Source organism: Galendromus occidentalis, unplaced genomic scaffold (assembly GCF_000255335.2).
Source record: "Galendromus occidentalis unplaced genomic scaffold, Mocc_1.1 scf7180000077470, whole genome shotgun sequence".
Taxonomy (NCBI): Eukaryota; Metazoa; Arthropoda; class Arachnida; order Mesostigmata; family Phytoseiidae; genus Galendromus; species Galendromus occidentalis.
Window position 1 is genome coordinate 38,811 of NW_003805458.1, and position 20,550 is coordinate 59,360.

Below are 20,550 nucleotides of genomic sequence, written 5' to 3' on the forward strand. Positions count from 1 at the left end.
AGCGGTTCTAAGCCGGATATCATCGCTCAGCTTTTAACTGCCCGCCCCTGTATAGCTTCTCGCCGGATACCGTACGAGCAAACAGGAGCTTCTTCAGAAGAGCTGTGACGAAGTGATACTGCTATACTTGTATCAGGTAGCGACTTCACTGCATCGTTTTGGAGCCTGGGTAAGAATCCCGCGTAGCTTCAGAATCCGGAGTCTCTAAGAGGACCTGCGTATGTCGAGAATCGTCAGATATCAGATTCTCGCTGCCGACGAGTATCATTTCGGATGGATTCATTCGCGGCAGGAGTAAGCTCCGTATGATGTGCATAGGACGGGCACAAGAGCGGCCCGCGAATGATTGCCTGGGGATTCCCTTCAGAATCCCAGTGACAACCCCCCTAAACGACCCAAACTGAGAACTCTCGGAGGGCTTCACAAATGAGATCGGCCTGAAATTTCTGGTCGTAAACCTACTCGACACCGCGAGCCTGGTTCTTACGTCAGCCCGAAGGGAGTACCGCAGGGCTTCTAGAGCAGGGGTGGCCAATTGGTGGTCCCCGGACCAGCTAGGGTCCGCCGCTGGGATTCCGGTGGTCCGCGGAGCACCCCAAGCACTTTCCGGACGAGACGTCGATGATATCTGAACGCGGCCCATGACCTTCGCAACGAGAACTCCGTTGCCCGCTCAGCCAGTGATGCGACAGCCGAACGTGCTGCTTAAGGCTCAGTGGATGCGAGGCGGCGTCCTGGATGAGTTCGTTCTCGTATTCCGATTCAAAAACATATGACCTACAGCTTGGTGGTCCGCGGGCCCCGTCGCGTCGCCAAGGCCTCTGTGGTCCGCGCGACCAGAAAGGTTGGCCCCCTCTGTCCCAGAGTACCAAGCAAGGGAGGGAACTTGAGTCGAGTCACCTCTTCAATTTTCCCTGGATGAATGGCTCGTGAATGATGCTTGCCTTTGGGGGTCATGTGCGGACTGACTGATCTGGGGTAATCGGATTACCCTTTTACTCCGCGAATTGCTCTCCTTCTGATGGGGCAAAAAACAATATCCTTCCCGAATAAGATATCGTTCCTCTGTCGCGAACGGATGAGAGTATGGAAAAAATGTACGGCCTCTTCCGAAGTAGCTCAGAAGCTCGTATTTATCGTTCTCATTCCGTCTCGGGATCCATGCTGTGCGGACGGCCCTTGTCTCAGTGCTGTCAACATGGCCAGCTCCTGGAGTTTTGACTGGGAGCAGTCGAATTGGTGGAAGTATCGGACGAACGACACACACCTCACAGGTGTCTTCGCAAATCGGTTCGTTTCGCAAACCACCCAAACTCTCCTCGGAATCTACTTGTCGATCACGGGTAAGATCGCTCCAGAGTCTCTCTCCATCGCAGTATCGGAATGAGAAAGGTCTCTCCGTTCCTCTCGACTCTGCAGATTTACTCTCCGATACTTCACCCAGAGCTCCGAGTAGACTTTGTTTTCGTCGGGTTATCGGAAGCGGATATTGCAGGTACATGCGGTCTTATCGCGAATTTTCTCGTGCTTGCAATGTTCATAAGAACGAAGGGTCGCCTGTCCCCTTCGTCGATGGTGCTCCTCAACCTGACTGTGACTGACATTTTCATACTCTTCTGTGGTTTTCCTACACATACGCTGGCCAATTTCGCCGGAAGGTAATCACGTGTTTCCCCAGTATTGCAGCTCGGAGCCTTCCGGCACCGACCGCAGTAGAAACCACGGGAAAATTATACATTGATTGCTACCGTGTGTGTTTTTTGTTTTTCCCACTCCAGATGGATTTACGGCGACCTCGGGTGTGCCCTGTACGGTTTTTTCGGCTTTTTCTTCGGAACGGCACACATCGGATCTCTATCCATCCTTTCATACGAGCAATACAGGATGATCTCTGAAATGAAGCCCGACTCGTGTCCCACCCAAAAGTATTTGGGTGAGAATAGAAGCTAAGTCGGATTTCCATGATCTCCCATGAATCTCACGGAAGGAAGTGAAGTTTTGAACCCCTTCCAGATCGACTCCATCATCGCTACAGGACCTACGTCATACTGATCTGGTGTTTTTCGCTTTTCTGGGCTTCGTTACCTCTCGTCGGGTGGAGCAGGTGCGAAACCCAATGAGTCGATTTCAGCGATCGCTACCGAGAAAAGAGGATCTTGATTGTCCATAGAATCGTATGCGATTCCAATTCCCACTCGAATCAAAGTGGTCCTCATCCATCCATGTTAGACCGCTCGCAAGCCGTATGAATCGAAGCACAGATGCAGCGTGCTTCCGAACAGTCCGCTCAAATACTGCTGAGGATTGAGAAGTCCGAGAATATTCCAGGTATTACTACGAGCCGTATGGAACAGCATGCACAATCGACTGGCAGACGAACGACTTCCGATACAGAACTTATATAATAGCCTACTTCATCGGTGGATATGTTTTCCCTTTCGGGCTGATGATATACTCGTACACTCGAATTGTGTTGATGAAAAGAGCCTACAGAATCCTGCACGGAAGACAGCTCTCCATCAAGGCAGATATCATAGGAACTCTGAAAGAAAATCGCGAAGAGGATCTGACTCTCGTACGTGATACTCAGCTCTCCCCTTGATCCCCCTGCAGATTCTTCTGCCCTTCATAATGGATGCTTCGAAGCGTTCGGTCAAAAATCATTCGGTTCCATTTTCCCTTCAGCTCGCGGTCCTGACCGTGATCACTTTCGTTGTGACGTGGACTCCATACGCTGTCTTGTGCGTTTATTGCGTATTCGCTGACCCCGCCTCAGTTCCTACGTCCATGATCCTTGCACCCTCAATCTGCGCGAAGACTTCAGGATGCGTCAACCCCTTCATATATACGTTCACGAGCAAGTGAGTCGATACTCGGCGATTGCGGGGTGGAGCAGTCGCCTCAATGGAGCTCCGGTGCGAAGAGACGATGGTACTCGATAGGGGAGCTTCGCTGAGGATACGAACCTTGCTTTCAGGAACATGCGCGACGGTATGATGGAAAGCCTGAATAAGATGAGAATACCGCAGCTTTTACCAGCCTCAAACCTCAAGGAAATTAATGCTACGTTCCTCGCCGATGATCAACCTGCCGAAAACGGGTTGCGTGGAGACTCACAGGAGTAGTCTACGACATTGCGTGACCAGTCCGGCGACCATATCTGGCATTCGTGTGTTAGAGATCCCCTCTCCTCTCAGTGACTACTCCGCGATTTCGGCGCCGCACAATTTATTTCAAATAGTTTCCGACTCCGGACTGCCGCGCCGATGCGGCCACTCACCTGGCCACCGAGAGACTTGCCTGCCTGACATGCACGTCCACGCGGCTGGCGGTACCCATGCACATAACGCGGTTATGAGGGGAAGGCCCCTAGGAGAACACAACGTATATCAGGAGAATAAGAGGCGCTATCCCTGAATCGGCGTATAACCTACGGATTTCTCAACGTCTCCTGACACGTGAGTGCCTCGAACTTCATCCATGCTTCAGCTGGACGAGTCTGCTCGATCGAGGTGAGTTTTCCGTTTCGAGTTCGTGGACATGGAAACCCGCCGAGGGGCCCACCCCTCGTTCGTCTTCTCGCATGAAGTCTCCGGCTTATTCTCCTCCCTTCATTTTCTGACTGGCGACACAGTACCGCCGAGCTCAAATCTTTTGTTTCAGCTTGCACCGAGTGAGCGTGTGCCTGATCTAGGGGATCATCTATGATTCTTCGAGAAAAGGAAAACATGATTCTGGTCGTAATGCGCGCATTCTGCAGCGGGGAAAAGCTAGCCTACTGATCGAGATTTAAAGAGCATTTGAGCAGGAAGTCGGTCGACACTAAAGGGGCTGATGGAGGTTCTCCGGAGTCGGAGAGGAAATTGGTTGGAAACTTGATAAAAATCCCATGGTGTTTCGATCTAATAGATAAGGATTTTATTCGCTCGACAGTAGGACCAAGACCATAGTGCGAGTCTGTCCGTCCCGAGGAGTCTCCTCGGTCTCATCGAGAATTCAATAAAAATAAGCTACTTACATTAGATTCGTGATTCCCGTCTTTGCAACTCCACCACGGTTTTGCATCGGGTCCCGGGCTCTTAATGACACGCGAGGAATGGGTCATCCATTATTCTGACCCTCCCCCCGACTTGCCCAGTAGCATCTTCCATCGAGAGCGCCAGCGTGATAGAACGATCGAGCAGGACCGAAGAACTCTCTTCCAGACCTTTCTCGAGACAGTGTCTCACGTGCTCGATTTCGCCGCCGAGCTGACTGTGGTGGTTAAGTCCCTTGATTTGTGGAGGACTCGATAAACGTCGAATCGTCCCCTTGACCCTGAGTTTCGTCCCGTCCTCGTCCAACCTGCGCGGTCGGATGCGAATGGAAAACAGAAGCTTATTCCATATGTCCGTAATTTTCCACTCGATACCTACGAGTCATCGGTCACGAGCTCGTGCTTGATCGCCAGGTTCGACTTGTACGTTCTTTAATGTCCGGATTCCGCTACGTGCTCGTGGAAGCGCTTATCTCTATCCTCCCCGATGGTCCAATGATCTGAATCAACCTCGGAATATCACGAATCGCCGACGATGTCATCGTACACATCGAATCATCTTCGAATTTGAGAACGATGCTTGAATGGACGTCTACGCCTGGAAGAATGCGGCGTACCGCCCTCAGCATTCTCTCCGACTCATGTTCCCGAGGAAAGGCGATGAGCGACGATGGATCTAGATGAGATTCTGTCTACCGATAGAAAAAATTGTAGCACAATCAGGAAAGGGTACTTGGGAATCCGCGATCTTGCCTGCTTTGTTCACGCTGCCGACCGCGGCCACTTGACGAGGTTCCCTACCGAACACATCCGAAGCCATGTTCAAGGAGTAAATAACTGACATGAGCCGAGGATGAGACTGCCGCCGAGCTCGAAATCCACGATGCAATTTTACCGACTGAGCTCTCTCGAACTCAAGAGGGTAATCATTTGTTTGACATGCCCGATGTCTTTCAGACTCATCATCAAATCCTCGTAGTAAGTCAGGAACGGTATGCAGATGGCCTGGCCATAGACACAGAAGTTAGATTGAGGTGGATTACGAAATTAAAAGAAAAAATAAGGAGAAAAAATTGAGAGAGCGCGACAAAAAAGTCTAAACAGAAACAGAAGTCAGATCGGGAGCGATGCCGATAATCACAGATCGTCTCCTATTGATGCGATATACGATAATGAGTTTGGACCGCTAAGATCCTCTCACCTCCATGAGGAAAACTCTCTTTCTTCGCGCGAGCCGGGTACTTCGGTTTGTTTAGAGCTTGAGAGCACATGGTCATGGGTTTCCCGCATAAAACTGACTTTCCAGCCTCGAGGAAGTACTTGACGACTTCATAGTGATGAGTGTTCAGCACGCCCTGCGACATTATAGCGAGCTTACCCTCTGGAGAATGGGATCTATAAGTCCCCCAAGCCGAGGATCCCCGCGGACCCACCTGTGGATTCTTAGCATAAGATCCTGGAACCCGGTGGACCCCCTCCCAAAAGAGCCTATGACGACCCGAATAAGGTCATAGACTAGCGGGGCTCCGTTGGGACCCTTTGAGAACACCCGCTGTAGAGTATACTTCATCCTCAACCGTGATCGAGAACGTTGAGCATTTCTTGGAATGCTCCCAGGCAGCAATTCAATGAGAATCCCTCTCCACCGTATGCCTCATGAAGAGCACAAAATCACTCCCTGCTTCCCTGCAGAGCAGATACCCCAACGTGTAGGCGCCATTCCTCTGCTGTGACGGTCGAAAATACACAATTCAAGCATGGAATCCATTTCACACATCAGACTGTACACGATTGCGTCGAGAGCTCCACGAGCTCTCTCGTCCTACACCTAGGGCAAGCTCGGAGCTTATTCCACGGCTATAATCATCTATTGAGGCTGGAATATCCGCCGGAAGTTTTCGGATAAGTGCACTCGTCCGGACAGACTCCGTCGGCGCTCATCCTGGCTGATCTGCGATTATCGATAACGCGGCGCCGCGCGTACGGGAAATCATCCAGATGATAGGGATACAATCGAAGAAAACACTCACCGTATGTCAGCCTGCGAACTGAATGCCTTTTGAGAGATCGCGACGTTTCGGAAGAGCGACGTCGGGTGTTCGATGTACAGCTGCTGGAGCTGATAGGTTCGGGCCGGGCGTCTTCCCGAAGTCTCTTATCCGCGCGAAGGGTCTCCAGTTTGAAGCCTCCAACCATCCCTTGTCGTCCCGAGCGACAATTCCGATTGAACGGATGGCTTGTGCTCGCTATCCTATCCCATGACTTTAAAGCGATAATAAAACATGCTCCTGGCAGGCTCTTCCTCATTTCCTTCCGGAGGTCTACTCGATATGAGATCGCCGGCGCTAGAAATTCACCTTCCGGAGAAAGCCGGAATGCTCGTCCGCGTGAAGATAATTGCGAATTAGAGGAGCAATATCGGAAATAGGATGAATCTGATCCGATACTCCGGCTTCAAGGCCTCGTGCTGATTAGTCCTCGCGCCAGAAACGAGGAGAGACGATTGCGGAGGCGCGGAGTGCTCTCCATGAGGCAGAATATGCCGTCGGAAGTCAACCCTAGATCATATCAAGCGATATCCCGTGGGATCCTCGTTCTTCGAACCAATCGACCGGCTTTCTCCCTTGAAGTCCGCGACCTCTCCCGGAAGTCTGGAATCGATTCTCCGCAAGAAACCCAGAGGGGTACGGCTTTCTACGATTCAATACAAGAGGTTTCGCTCAACTCGCCGACTTTATTTAGCGTTCTCCTCCCTTTACAAGATGAGGTGAAAAAATAAACTAATACCTATCAGATGCCGGGTTGGTCCCGAGAGAGCTCCCGCCGCTGCATTCTGTACCTCTGACTTTCAATCGGTTGTGAGTTTACAACGCTATAACAACATTTCGCGTGCAACGGACGGCCTGTCGGAGCATGAAATCTTACTGAATCCGATGGAGTCCAATACGAAGCAAGGCTCCGGGATACTTGACCTAGTCTACCTGAGCGGGGCCTAAGAAAGATTCGATCGCTCTCCTTAATTTGACGCTCCTGGTGCTTCTCGAGTTTAATTTAATCTTTAACTTTATGGTAGCAGGAACCTTTCCCGGACTCCCGTGATGTACAGAATGATGTTAAACTTTAATGAATGCCGCGCAATAAGGGGAACACCCGCACCGCGTCGAGCGCTCCGACCAGATTCGCAGTTCACCGATGTGGGACTCGATGCGCACCGGGGCCATCTCCGCTCTTGCACGAGTGAATCAATGATGTGACAGGTTTTCCCCCTGCTCAGGTATCACTCATTCCATTTCACCCACCGATCGAATCCTGCCCGATGATTTCGGACAAGCGGGCTCGAATCGAAATCACAAAACGAGGCTTTGCGGAGTCTCCTTGCGACGAGGAACAATCCCGTCACGTCCTGAACTACTGTGATTATGATCTTTCTAATCGGATTTTCTCCGGGGACTCTCCACAATCTCCCTCCTTAAAGCCTTCAAGGTGATAGCGAAGCTTTCCGATCGTGGATCCACAGAACAGTGCGGATCTTTTGTTTTGTTTCATTTGGCGCGATACGATCCGCGTTGTTCGTGGGAACGGATGGGAAAATCTTCTCAACTTTCAACAAAAACATTAGTCTCTCATGGTCTCACAAATGTCTGAAGATGGAGCGTAAAACTATCGGGGTGATGGCGAGCACTATCGAAGCTTCCCGCGGAGCAGCCGCCGATGTGAATCTCGCACTCCGTTCTCTGTTCGAGTTAACTGAAATTCGGGAAAAAATCCAAGTCACTACACGAGGCATGAGAGATCCGATGACACGGCAGGATTCAGCGCAGTCCGACTGTTTATGATAATTGTTCTCGACTTTGTTCATTTATTTATGTTTCGTAACAGACAATTGGTCTTAAGCAAGTAATCACTCGATTCGCTGACATAATGCGGTGAAAATGTTCAGAGAGGATGAGGATTCCATTCTGGATGGGACGAAGCTCTTGTCGAATGAAGAGCCCCAGACGAAAAAAAAAAATTAATCCGACACGAGTGAGAATGATGGATTTCACCTACCGAAATGGTCATGCCCCTCCCGGTGAGCGCACGACCGTAGGTCGGCCAGCGAACAATCGACCCCGCTCACTAGATCTTGTTCAAATTTCCTTAGCTGATTCTCCGTCAGTGAACTGCATTCTTTGATGAGCGGAACCTGTTTCATGCACTCCATCCAGAAGTCCTGTAAACTGTAACAGAAAAACCAAATTTGAATGGCCTGAAGCTCCCAGTTTGTACCACACACTGACATGATTGACTGAGACGAAAGAGCATAGAGCAGTCTACTGGAAAGCAAAGTCAACCCACGGCTCTCATACCCGCGCAGACTCTCTCTTGATCGAACGAAAACTTATGAGAGATCGACTTCGTACTTCCGAATTTCGCTCACCCCACCCACAAGATCCGGAACGAGGGCCGCGACTCCCCGGTCATATTATAGCTGGGTGAATGATTCATTCGAAGAACCCATAGCGCCTCTGTCGGGGACGCCTCTAAGACAATCCATACGACCGAGGAAGCCGCATGCTTTTCCCGATGGGAAGTCTGTCCACGGTCCCATTCTCAGCGGTGAATCATGTCGCCAGGGAACATGTCCACTGTCCACAATGGCTCACTCGAATTGTGCGACCATTCTATTCGATAGCGAGCGATCACAAGCGATCTGATAAGAAACAACATCCAATGCCGACAGCGGGATACGGTTCTCATGGAGAATGAACGTAGTCCCCCATGCGTTACGTTCGGAGAGCCTGCGCTTCGACACCACTCGACCTTTCGCAGTAGGACCACGGATGGCGGAGCAGAGCCTGAGCCGAACGAGAGGAAGACCTCCATTCACGACTCCAACTCGAGAATTCGCTCCCTGTCGGTGAGCGGTAAGGTCTGTGACTTCGAAGGCATTCCCAGTCCCGCCTCCGGTCCCTGCCAGTCCTCCCCGGAAAGTTTTCGATCATAGTCTCGATGCAGCCATCGAGCATTTCCGCGATCAGCGATACGAGTGAAGAAATACATATCTGTACCCCACAGAGCAATAAACCTGTTTTTCGAGTTCTCTCGAGTCCATGATCGGACGCAAAAGCAAAAGAGCAAAACTATCCTAAGTTCTCCGCTGTGCTCAATGTTTAGATGCTGATACCGATTCCGACACAAGAGCCCGACCCTCATTTGTGGGAGAGCCTTGAGAAAGCAAACCCAAAGCTACCGATGCCACCAAGACCTCGTTTTGTTCACCTTCAACACAGAAGCAAACAGCCCTTATCTCTTTGTAGAGGGGTTCCTCAAAAAAGACTAAACCCTGACGCAAATCACCCATATTCCAGTTTGGGTTATGGGGAGGATGAAATCCTGGTCAATGATTCCTCTGCAGAGCACGGATCTAGGTCGGCCCCTTCCGTTGAGTTTCGGGAGCAACTTTGTGGAAAATTCCGGTGGCCAGTTTCTCTAAACCGTTCTGAAATTCCGCGCTCGAAAAACGCCCCGTTTGAGGAATTTTCCCCAATTGGGAATTTCGCATTTGTGAACGCTCCTCGTGGAGGACCTCGCGTGTGAGGAACATCCCACATATGGAGCCTCGTTCATACGGAACCTCAACCTCCCCATACTTCTTCTGTGGTGACACAACGGAAAATTCCCGGAGCCGATTTCCCCCCCCTCGCTAGGCAGGTAACTCATACGCCTCGTTCTCTCGACGCGAGATTTGGCTCCCCATATGCTCGGCACCCCTTTGTGCGATTTATCGGATTCCTGTCGCGAGGGCTTAGGGTATTCGCAAAAACTCTGCGCTTGACCGAGAAACTCGCGTGGTGAGCTGAAGCGTCCTTCTCGACCTTGGATCCTTTTTCGACATCAGTCTATTTCCCTCCATAGGAGTACGTCGGGCTCGTCTCTACGAGAAGGCGATGATTGAATTGAATTGCCTCTTTTTTTCTCCTTTCTCGTGCACATGAAGGGAGAAAGATGACGCTTGTTAGAGAGGATGTTTTTTCAGGCGTAGACCTTCTTAAGGTTTCCTCCTAGAGATCAAAGAGAAGACAGCTACCAATCCGTCGGGCCGACCGGTCGAGGTTTTAGGACACTTCGCACGGGCTGTCCGGTGGACCGTACCAAGATGTCCCATCATCATCACGCGGGTCCTTTCAGAGACTTATAGGAGTTTCCATGGATCCTCGGAAGGAACCGAGAGCTCATATCGTACGGAACCCTTCCTTGGCCCGGGGAGAGCCGAACGGGCGAAACTATCCTCTTCAGAAGTATCCCCCTTCTCAGAAGTTCGTATTCGCAACTCGGAGAGTGAGAGCCGGCCGTGATTGAATCGAATTCTCTCGTCTGGTTTCTATTATTTCGAGTAATAATATTTCGGCAAGCTCTCACACAGTCACGGTCCAGCGACTATAAAGCGTCCCTGAGCCGGCGAAGCATGGGTGTCATCTAAATGAACTCTCCGGGTGTGTCTAGCTCACAATCAGCTATCGACAAAGCGGAGCGAATTCGCCGCGGCCCTATAATCGCTTCTACTCTCGCGGTCATTTCGATGACATTGCTCCAATACTGTGTTTCGGGTCACTCGATGCCCTCCGTAGGCATGACGTACTAAACCGAGCGAGTTGGCGTAGTGATACCATGATACGAAAACGAGGGAAGTTAGCCGAGTGACTTACAACGTCACTGAGAGTATTGTAATATGAGCTCTCTTTGACTGATCTATGAGCTGAAGCATGGAGCTGGACAAGAGTGAGTGAGTGAGTGAGTGCGTGCGTGTTTGAGCGTGTTAGTGAGAGTGTCTCTCCTACGAGGCCTCTGACACAGCGCGTTATCCCCGGGACAAATAGAGTATGAACGCCCGTCGTTTCCGCTATCGCACTCGGAACGTCCCAGATACTCCCGATCAAATAAACGACATTCTCGATGGGCATCACGCTAATCACAGACTGTGGGATATTACCGTATGCTTACACAGCAATACACAAGCTCGTTGTCTACTGGATCCCTAAGACTATTCGCAAGGGGAGCTCAGAACGAGAGATTTCTCCTTGGATAATTCGCTCCGATGAGGTCGGAATCAAGGCGATTCTCAACCGACACTTACCAACATACGAACTCCAGTTCTCCCATTTGATTCTGAGTCTGGTTCCTACGAGCCTCGCCGAAACATCTGACGGCGTAATCGTTGAACTGTGATATTTGCTTCTTCACGGGATCGTTCTCCAATTCTTCGACGTATTTATCGAAGTCTTCTATAACTTCTCGAATAGAAGGAGATGAATTATTTACTCGTGATACACAATCATTCCGGTGTCAATGTTTGCATGGGAGAAATTCGGGGTGCGAGCAGACTGGACTTACAGGCACCGCTTGATCCCATCATTGAGGCGACGAGGACAAGAACGAACCATTTTTCCATCGCGCTTCCGAGAGCTCCGATCTTGGGATTGAAGGAGAGAGCTGGGAGAGCCTGGAAGAAAAAAAGAAGTGACTCCCAGATTCCGCGTGGGATTTGAACAAAAGTTGTTCCACCAAACGAGATCACCAAGTTGAGGAGCTGAAGCGAGAAAGAGCATAGTCCCGGACTTTAAGAAAAGATTTGCAAACGTGAAGCTCTCCAAAATGCTAGAGAGTGCCTTCAATCGATTCTCGTTGTTCGGAAAACAAGGAAGTCTTCGAATTCTGGATTCCTGGCTACACACTCCATTCTTGTCCACGCAGTCGATCAAGATATTTTTCCCACTTCTCGGCGCGACTTTCTCACGGATCCAGCCATGAACGTCATCGAATTCGCGCCGTCGGAGCATCCGAGGATGTCCGAATGCGCTTTGTAGCGTTTTACTTCGTAATCGATTACCTACTCCCAGTCACGGCGGCGGAGTGTTTTGAGCACGATTGCCGTATCGATCTATTCATTCACGAAATCGACATTCCGGCGTGGAAGTCAACAGTCGAGTGGAGCTCTCAGTCGGACGTTTTCATGAATGGATTCACGATCCCTGGACTCAATCTCGACATCTACCCGCACCAAGCGTGAATAGGTTCATTCCATCGTGACTTCGAAGAGAAGAGGAGATACCTTAGCTTGTCCGTGAAACACGGTGTGCGTTTGCATTCGAGGTCAGCTTGCGCATGAATTGTTGATAACTGTTTCCGATGGCCTCGCGGATCCTGCGGGCAGTAAGAGCTAGTCGACTTGTGACACTGACACCCTTTCTCAGAACTTATTCTCCGTCACGTAAAAGGCCATACCCAACGAGCGGCTCTCGTGAGATCGAGACTGCTGCTGCTGCTGTTATTTCTGAGATGAATGGAGTTTCCCGAAGACTCCAGAAGAGCGTTCAATCAGACAGATACGCTACTGCCAGGGCGATTGAGGAAACAAATGAAGTTTTTCGAAGAAGCGTCGCGAATCATCTGATTTCCGCCGCAGACCAGATCGGCACCCCGTCCGGAAATATTTCGGCAACGAATGACGCAGTGGCTCCAAACTCTCTAGGGCTCATCAGTCCGCGGAACTCTTGTGCATATCTCGACTCATGGTCCGATCCTGTACACCGGATCTCCGGATCGATACTGATGAGGAAAGTCGTTTTTCACAGGAACGAATCTGATGGGACTTCCTCATTCAGCGTAAGGGATCGTCTAATATGAACTGAAATGAGCTGTCAGATTCAGTGTATTGACGACCGGAAGATGATGAACGAATTCCTCCTGGGTTCAACAGACCTGCACCGGCGAGATCAGCAGCGCTAACGGGCATTCACAGGGAAAAGGAACACGGTGACGGTTAAACTGCACTCCTCTGCTCCGACTCTGTGATGGCCTGGCCAGCTAGAGTTTCCGGAATTACTTCCCGCCACGCATCGTTTCGGGAGGTTCCATAAAGAAATGATCGTATGCGGTAGAAACGTCATTACAAGCTTCAGATCCGCCGCTCGAGCTTGATCGCCTTGTGCCTACCTAAATGAGCCCAACGAGTAAGTTCCTCGCAACCCTTGAAATAACTTCAACCCGTTCGAGGAGCGCTGAGTCAGCTAAACGGAATCGAAACATTGAATCAGGTGCTGAGCTGAATAATGCCATGACACGAAATCCGGATTCCGAGTAAAGGTGTTCCCTTGCGGAAAAAGAAAGTGATACGTCGTCGTCCGTCAGAAGATTCATGTCCGAGCGGTGAGAGGATTGAAAAGATGTTCCGTACGAACTCATCATCTCTCCAGAGTCTCTGGCCTCATGTCAATGTCAAGGCTGACATTTTTGCTTCACGCCCGTTCTCCCTGTGCATAGGGCGTTGGCGCTCCCGTGTGAGGTAATGAGAACGTAATCCATGAGCAGCTGTTCACGGTTAGTGCGGCTAAAGGAAACACTGATTGGATCCGTCATCCACAATTTCTGCTCTGCTGACTCCAGGGATTCTGCTGAGCTATTTAAATCTGTACAACATAGTCGTCGGCCCTAAACTTTAGAAAACGAGTCTCTAGTGTAGAAAGCAGCCGGCCTTCGCGGAAGCCCACCTCATCTGACGTGATCGCACTTGCGCAGTCGCCTTGGTACTCTATTCAGTAAAATACGTTCTGCGCTTCAAAGCCGACGCTGGAACCGGTATTCGGTGAAACTCGGCGGTGGTATCGGACTGGTTCCCCATGTCAAGCGTGGTGCAATGCGGAATAGTCACAGATGCTAGCCTCGATCAGCGCGGGAAGAATGCGCCATGCCGTGAGGGAGGTGGTGAGGCTCCCGAAGTGTCCAAGCTCTTACGTCGTATAGACCGTTTTCCGTCACAAGTTTCCCTTTCCGGGAGATCCTGTGATGAGAGTCGACCCTGCGCCAAGTGCCCTAATCTCTATCATCTGGAATGACGGATCACGGACCTGTGCTCTTGCCTTGTATAGCAAGAGCGGCCAGTGAACCACGCCCGAGCTATTGTTTTCACGGATTCAGTCCCATGAGCGCAACTTCGAGAATGCTCTTGACGGAATCACCTCCCCTAAACTCATTCTTTGTTGAGAGTGGCTAGCTCGAGCGGACAACGTGCCAAATCCCGTTCAGCGACTGCCGTTCAAGGAGAAGCGGCCGATCTGTCGGAGTCGGGAGACTATCCGATAGAGTCAGCCTGCGATGCGAGAAGAGCGTTCTCCTCGCTGATTTTCTGACTTCCTAAGGATTTTTCGACTCCGCGAATCGGATTCGGAATAGATGTCATGCGATCTCGAACCGGGTCATGACTCTCAATTCTCCAAAGATGGACATGGACAGAGAATCGCGATAACTTGAGCAGAATGAGGTAACGAGCATGTGACGTAATGAAATTGAGTCTAAACGTGAAGTACGTGAACGACTCATCCCTCGAGTGGAATTTTTACGGTTCCTTTTGGCCTCCCGGGCTTGGACGCAAGCCCTGGAAGTCAGTCAATTAAGGGTGATTGGGCTCAGTTGTCGGCTGAATCTCTCACCGAGTCGAGGATGCTCTTTACGGGAGCCAGTATCTAAGACCCTGCTGAATCTGTCTTGATTATGACTGCATTATGCGGAAACGACGCGTCGTCGAGAGGTGTCTTGGAACGAAATTGTTTGGCGCTGAAAGACACCTCCTCGAGTAGCAGGCGTAAAGAATCGTTTAGTCTTGTCTCGACTGATGATAGGGACACGATATTTTCTCTTCCCGGGAAATCTTCTACCTGCCGCTTCGATTGGATCAAGAAAAATCGAGCTCCGAAGCCACATATTTACTCGGTACGGGGACCAATTCGGCGAGAAGGGGTAACAGAGAATACCGCCTCGTTTCTTGCCAGTACTGAATCTTGGAGGAGTGTTCGAGCGAAGGAAGAGAGAAATGGGAGATTCCATCTAACGGTCGAACGACAAAGGTTATCGATCCAGTCATTGAATTGAACAATGTGGTTTCCTAGGGACGCGGACGGAACAAGGAAGTTCCACAGCGGAGACAGTGCCTTCCTACGGGCAACGAGTTTATCAGCTCTACTTGAAACGGGACCGATAACATTGTGATTGTTGCGAGCTTCCAGAGAACTAATCGATTCATGAGCACAGCGCTCCCGCTGAGTTGTGTCACATATAACGATTTGACAATGAGTAGTTGTGCTAATTATCATCAATGAATATTCCGATGTTAGGCTTGGTCCAAATGATTTCTCGCGTGTTAAGAAAGAAGTCGTTGACGCAGATCCGATGGATCGTAGTTCGAAATCAGGTCAGCAGAACGTCTTCATATGAGCCTGAATGACTTGTAGAATTCCGACTTAAAAATTTGTTCCTCGAGGGAGGTCTGCGCAGTCAGGACTGCGGAATTCGTGATTCCGAGAGGTCAATTATCCGTGACGATTTCCAGAATGGTCATCCGGATTGAATTCCCACGCCTCCGACACTCTGGCGCAACACATGAAAATTTGACTGAATCACTGGTCGACAGGATTGACAAGCTCGAAGTCGCTGATGAAGAGGGTCGAGGGAACCAATCCTGTCTGTCGTCGAAGGTGACGTCTCAGGTTCATTGGCGAAACGCGCAGACGTAATCGCAACGCGACGGCTCAAGGGTATGAAGAAATCGCTGGATCGTCGTCTAGCGGCAAATCAGCCAAGCAACGCCGCCGCCCGTCAGCGAGCCAGCGAAAGACACCGAACTGTTGTGTATATCTTGAAATACAGACGGAAATCATCCGCTTTGAATTCGGCGTGACTTCGGCTAACGGCGCGACGGGGAATGTTTCCGAATAGAAAACCGAAAATTGAAATCTCAAGGAATTCTGAACTGCAGAGAGCATTGCATGCCCTCCTTTGGGCACACCGCCAACCTGCAACGATTCTCGGATATCAATTCAGAATGTCATCCAGTCTTCAGCAAACTTCGGAGAGAGGTCCTAGAGCAGTGTCTTCGGCCGTGCGTTTTCATGCGGGATGCTTTCAGGACTTGCACGGATGTCAACTGACTGCCAGAGGGTGCGTGTATAGAGGTTCTCTCGGAAAGTTGCCTGAGGCTCCGAAACCTGGCGAAAATCCAAGTTTAGACGCCGATTCGAGTGGAGGAGGAAAGGTCGCTTCGGGACTCCAATGCTTGAACGACTCGATTTCCGCTCGTCACCCGCTAACCTTACTCGATTCACGACGAAATTTCCGATTTATCGATGACTTCCGGAATTTTCTCAAGGCGCCTATTGGGATTCAGAGGGGCCGCTGCTCGTATGCTCTCCCTGAACGCAATATTCCTCGGAAGCGAAACCCGGAGGAGTGAAGGCCGAAGTCTAGATCCGATCTCGATTTGGAACGCCCCTGGATGCATTTATCGGGGTTCCATCTCATTTTTTGGCGTAAGCTCGGACCGAACCTCTTCGGAGAGGGCGGGCAAGAGCACGAAGAAATTCTTCCTAGAAATCATGTCTGACCGCAGTGACTCTTCGCCGATTGATGGAATTCAATGCAGGTTTTGGGCTGGTAAAGCGAGGGGCACGAAAGACATTTCCGTCTCCGTCCTTCAAGCTGTCTTTGCTGTTTCTCTCCCTCCACGTCCCGCGGATGGTTCCCCCGCTATATGACAACGGAGGTCGTCGCCATGATTGCAACGTTCCGAATGATTCTATGAATTTCCGATTCGAAAGGATGGAATTAGGGAAGAGAAAACCCATCCGATTGAGAATCGTGATTGAGAGGGGCTTCTCGGGCGGAAGCTTCTCGGCGATCTCGAGTGCTTTTCACCACGAATTTCTAAATGCTCTCAGAGCCGCGGGGTGACTCAACCTCTTGATTCGCCCTCTAAAGCTTGGTCCTGAGTCGCATGATTAGGAATTCCGTTCGATCGATAGCGACGCCTCTCGCAGATCTCTCGAAACTCCTCGCTTTGCGAGACTTCTGGAGTGATTCTCGGACTGATGCGAAAACCTATCTCGCTCGCAACGAGGTCGTTCTGATGAAACATTTTCATGCTTCCGACGCCGTACCCGAGATAAGTTTGTCTCCTCATTTTGGGGGGGGGGATATTTTTCAACGAGACTCAAAAGAAAACTCTGCTGTCGCGGATCTTTCGACAGAGCGATGGCCAACGATAGCGGTTCGCGATAAGAGCGGTCAACAATCGAATGGACTTGATTTCGGAAACTCATTGCGGTCCCCGCCACTTCCGACCGCGTTTCGCTCGACAAAGAGTTTTACGATTCCTGCTCTCCAAACAGCTTCTCTTTCTGATTGCCGGAGGTTCCGACGCTTCACCTGGGCGAATACATCAGGCCGAGCTAACAGTGTTTTCGGACCCACTATCCCGGATCGAGAGAAATCCGTCTTCGCTCCGGATAGAGATAATCATGTTTTTCTCTCGCGGGACCTCAACCGAAACCTTGCGCGATTACCTAGCCTACACAGAAACTCTGAGGTGATTGGCGACGATGATTCTCACGAATATCGGCGCGACTGCGCTCTATTCCGAGCCCTCACCCGTCCGAACGAAGCGTGATGGAATTGTCTGGGCGAGACCACATGTTCTCCTACGGGAAGTAAACATCGAGACAGGGGCGGGGCTGGAGTGCGTTGACGATGGTCATCTCCGGCGAATTAGCGTTCGGGGGTTGGGAGGGTCCAATAGGATTTGGAATTCTTGACATTCACCATTGAGTAGAAACTTCGAATGCGATGTCCCGATGGATTTGTTCGAGTTCGACGACACTCCATGATGATTATAAGTGGAATATCGGGTCGTTTCCCGCCTGTTCGTACCCGTCGATGCCAGATACCCAACGCTTGAATCATTTGCCGGAATAATGGAGAGTCTCACAAACCCAGAGGCGTCGAGAGGCCACCACCATGACCAGCGCTCCAAGATCGAGATCAACCTGTTCTAGCGGACGATGGTGTCCCAGAAAGGGGAAAACTACCACTTCGGATAGATGTCGGTGACCCGGATAATTATACGAGATAGAATACTGCGAGGAGAGCCAATGAGATTTACGCGGTCCTGCAGTTCATGAATTCGGCGAGCGAGAGCCGCGAGTGCGGGAACGCAACTGTACGACATCGCGAGATTCGAGTCGCTAGAGAGGAAACGAAGATCACTAGCCATACCGTCAAAAATAATTATCGGGAGACGCCCTCATTTTCCGCTTTAAAAAAAATCGGCAAACATGATCAGGCGAGGAGAACTTAATTGGCTCTGTCTCACTCGCGAACCTGTTCGCTCCGAGGCGGATTGCAGGAACTTCAAAGCAAATTGATCGGAATCGATTTTCAGCGAGATCGAATAATTAGCAGAGCGGAGTCGGAATGATTACAATAATCGAGCTCGGTGGATTCCAACCCTATCGAGAAGCTCGCCGATGTTCCGAGACTTCCTCATAAGAGCATAAACACTTGTCGTCGAAGGCCGAAAATTTTCTGTTAGTCTATTCCGTCCGCCAACAAGCAAGCGCGATCACTGCACGTTCGGTTTTCTAGGAGCGTCGCGTGTCCCGGAATCACCGAACCACTCAAGAATTAATCCAACGTACAGGGGCATGCTACTGCTTTCCAGCAATGTCAGCGACTTATCGATCATGAGTCGCGCCACCATACGAGGGAAGAACTCCAGAAATTCGCTAACTACACGATACTTACCGAAATTCACGAATAATCCCCTGAAGAACGAACGCAGGGATGATGAAACTCACAGAACTTATTGGAACAAGGCACCTACGATGAATAATTCAGTGTCGCTGACAGAGTAAACAACCACTGCTGTATGGCTGTTCGACTGTTTTCTAACCTGTGCTCATCAAGGGTGCAGTTGTTGTCTCGCCAAAAGAGAAAGAGAAATTTTCGTTCATGTGTAAGAGATATCCGCCACAACGCATGCGCTGTTCTGCTCTTGTCGCCGCTGCTGCGCCGCGCCGCCACCACCGCGCACTACATACCGTAGGAGCAGCTCACTCCATCGGCAAGCCAGCCACTCTCTCGCGCGGGCGGGATATCCTGATGAGGGAGGGGGGCTCCTGACGCAAGAGCAAGCCAAGAAAGGGCTAATTGCGAGGGTCCTTGCGACTTTTGAGACTTGCGACTCATCTCGCTCCCGGGAGAAAGAAGAGAAAGATAAAGTAGTAGAATGGCGCTAATTCAACTACAGTCGTGGATGAACTTAGCAGTCGTAAACCATTATCTCCAGTCAAAATGCGTTGGCTCTAGCCGAGCTCTCGAAATATGAACGTTGGGGCAATTGAAGTATTAAGTCGATCTTCGTCCGCTTCGGGCACCTGGCCGCCAGACGTCACGAGCTCCACGAAAGCGAGGACCTTGGTTCCACCAGAAATTCGTGCTCCGTAGGATCACGCTCTTGGCGTATGTACGTATATCGGAAGAGCTGTGCAGAAAACGTCCAGGATTAGAGCCTGACTGAAATAAGTGATATGACTCGGAAAGAGAATCGCAAACATCGCAGGTTCCGGACATTGCTCCGCGCCTACATGCATCCCACGCTGCTCAAAGAGTTCTCCGAGATGAGCTCCGAATACCGCCTGCCGTAACAGACTGCGAATGCCAGAGAAGAATTCGAATGTCCCTCGGGACATGTTTGAGTCCTCTGACATGTATAATCGTCCTGGAATGCCGTGGTCCCCCGATCCAGTCGTGGATTTATCCAGCTTTCAAAGGCTGCTTCGGCGACCCCCTGAACATTGAGACGGATGAGTTTCAGATCCAATAGTCGGTTTTGAATTCCGCCGTTCCGTATATTTGGGGTAGCTCCCGAGCTTTCGAAGGACTAGCAAACATTTTCGTAGTAACTGTCAGGAGAGCCAGTCTCGTAATACGACCGTATTTGTTGAAAGGATCCTTCTGTCGCGTCTGACTTTCCATAAAATGTACTCCCCGCGCCTCAGATGCGTGAATGGTATCTCGCTTCATGAAAGCATACGAGGTCGAAATTCAGGAAAGCCTGCTTCAGAATGTTGCAGACACGCAAAGCCCAGTTCGAAAACCCCAGGAGCCTTGCAGACAGAAAATCGCTTCGGAATTCCCTGCGCGTAGCACTTCGATCAGCGATGTAATTCGATTCTAGTTCCAAATTTTACAAGACTCGCCGCTTTTTGAATTCGGCAAGACTCGTCCGCGGAACAGAAAACCCCCACCTTTATCGAGAAGCTTCTGATCCACATCCCGTAGTATGACCCGCAAGACCGAATGATATCCGGATGCCGCAAGAATAGTTCAGAATTTCGCCTTTTCGTCTCGCTGGAGATGAGACAATGGCTAGGATGAGGTTCATGTTTGAGATAATTACGTTCGAAAGAAGTTCGAGCTGAGTTAGCGAGCCACCTACATAAGGTCCATACACGGTCGAGGAAGCTCCCGTTGAGACTCTCCTCTAAGAGGTGTTAATTCCAAGCTCAGGGCGATGCGTAGGGAGTCCAAGGATTTGAGTCCGTGACGTCAAGAGCCTGAAATGATGCTCTTAGTCTGCCTCATGCCTACCCAGGGATAGGGAGCACTCGACACGCGGCTGAATAATTTGCCACGCAGTCGATTTT

General features: G+C 50.5%; 2 protein-coding genes across 2 annotated transcripts; one reads left to right on the forward strand and one right to left on the reverse strand.

The window, feature by feature from the left end:
* Positions 1-1,198: 1,198 nt before the first annotated feature.
* LOC100899367 (visual pigment-like receptor peropsin) lies at positions 1,199-3,125 on the forward strand. Its single transcript, XM_003744530.1, has 7 exons — positions 1,199-1,343; positions 1,496-1,658; positions 1,779-1,933; positions 2,014-2,104; positions 2,329-2,575; positions 2,686-2,861; positions 2,978-3,125. The coding sequence occupies exons 1-7, from the start codon at positions 1,199-1,201 to the stop codon at positions 3,123-3,125; spliced, it is 1,125 nt and encodes a 374-aa protein (XP_003744578.1).
* Positions 3,126-6,756: 3,631 nt separating this feature from the next.
* Positions 6,757-18,871, reverse strand: LOC100906453 (uncharacterized). Its single transcript, XM_018640020.1, has 6 exons — positions 18,795-18,871; positions 18,647-18,721; positions 11,411-11,519; positions 11,154-11,307; positions 8,087-8,256; positions 6,757-7,783 (listed from the first exon to the last, which is right to left on the reverse strand). The coding sequence occupies exons 3-6, from the start codon at positions 11,466-11,468 to the stop codon at positions 7,668-7,670; spliced, it is 498 nt and encodes a 165-aa protein (XP_018495536.1). The 5' UTR covers positions 11,469-11,519; positions 18,647-18,721; positions 18,795-18,871; the 3' UTR covers positions 6,757-7,667.
* Between the last annotated feature and the right edge of the window lie 1,679 nt (positions 18,872-20,550).

Excerpts from the sequence above, each read along its gene's own strand:
- LOC100906453 (XM_018640020.1), bottom strand. The coding sequence starts at position 11,468 with ATGGAAAAATGGTTCGTTCTTGTCCTCGTCGCCTCAATGATGGGATCA. Across the intron at positions 11,308-11,410 it reads GATGGGATCAAGCGGTGCCT|TTATAGAAGACTTCGATAAA; the intron begins GTAAGTCCAGTC and ends CTATTCGAGAAG. Across the intron at positions 7,784-8,086 it reads GGAGGGGCATGACCATTTCG|TTAACTCGAACAGAGAACGG; the intron begins GTAGGTGAAATC and ends CCCGAATTTCAG.
- LOC100899367 (XM_003744530.1), top strand. The coding sequence starts at position 1,199 with ATGGCCAGCTCCTGGAGTTTTGACTGGGAGCAGTCGAATTGGTGGAAG. Across the intron at positions 1,934-2,013 it reads TCCCACCCAAAAGTATTTGG|ATCGACTCCATCATCGCTAC; the intron begins GTGAGAATAGAA and ends AACCCCTTCCAG. Across the intron at positions 2,862-2,977 it reads ATATATACGTTCACGAGCAA|GAACATGCGCGACGGTATGA; the intron begins GTGAGTCGATAC and ends CCTTGCTTTCAG.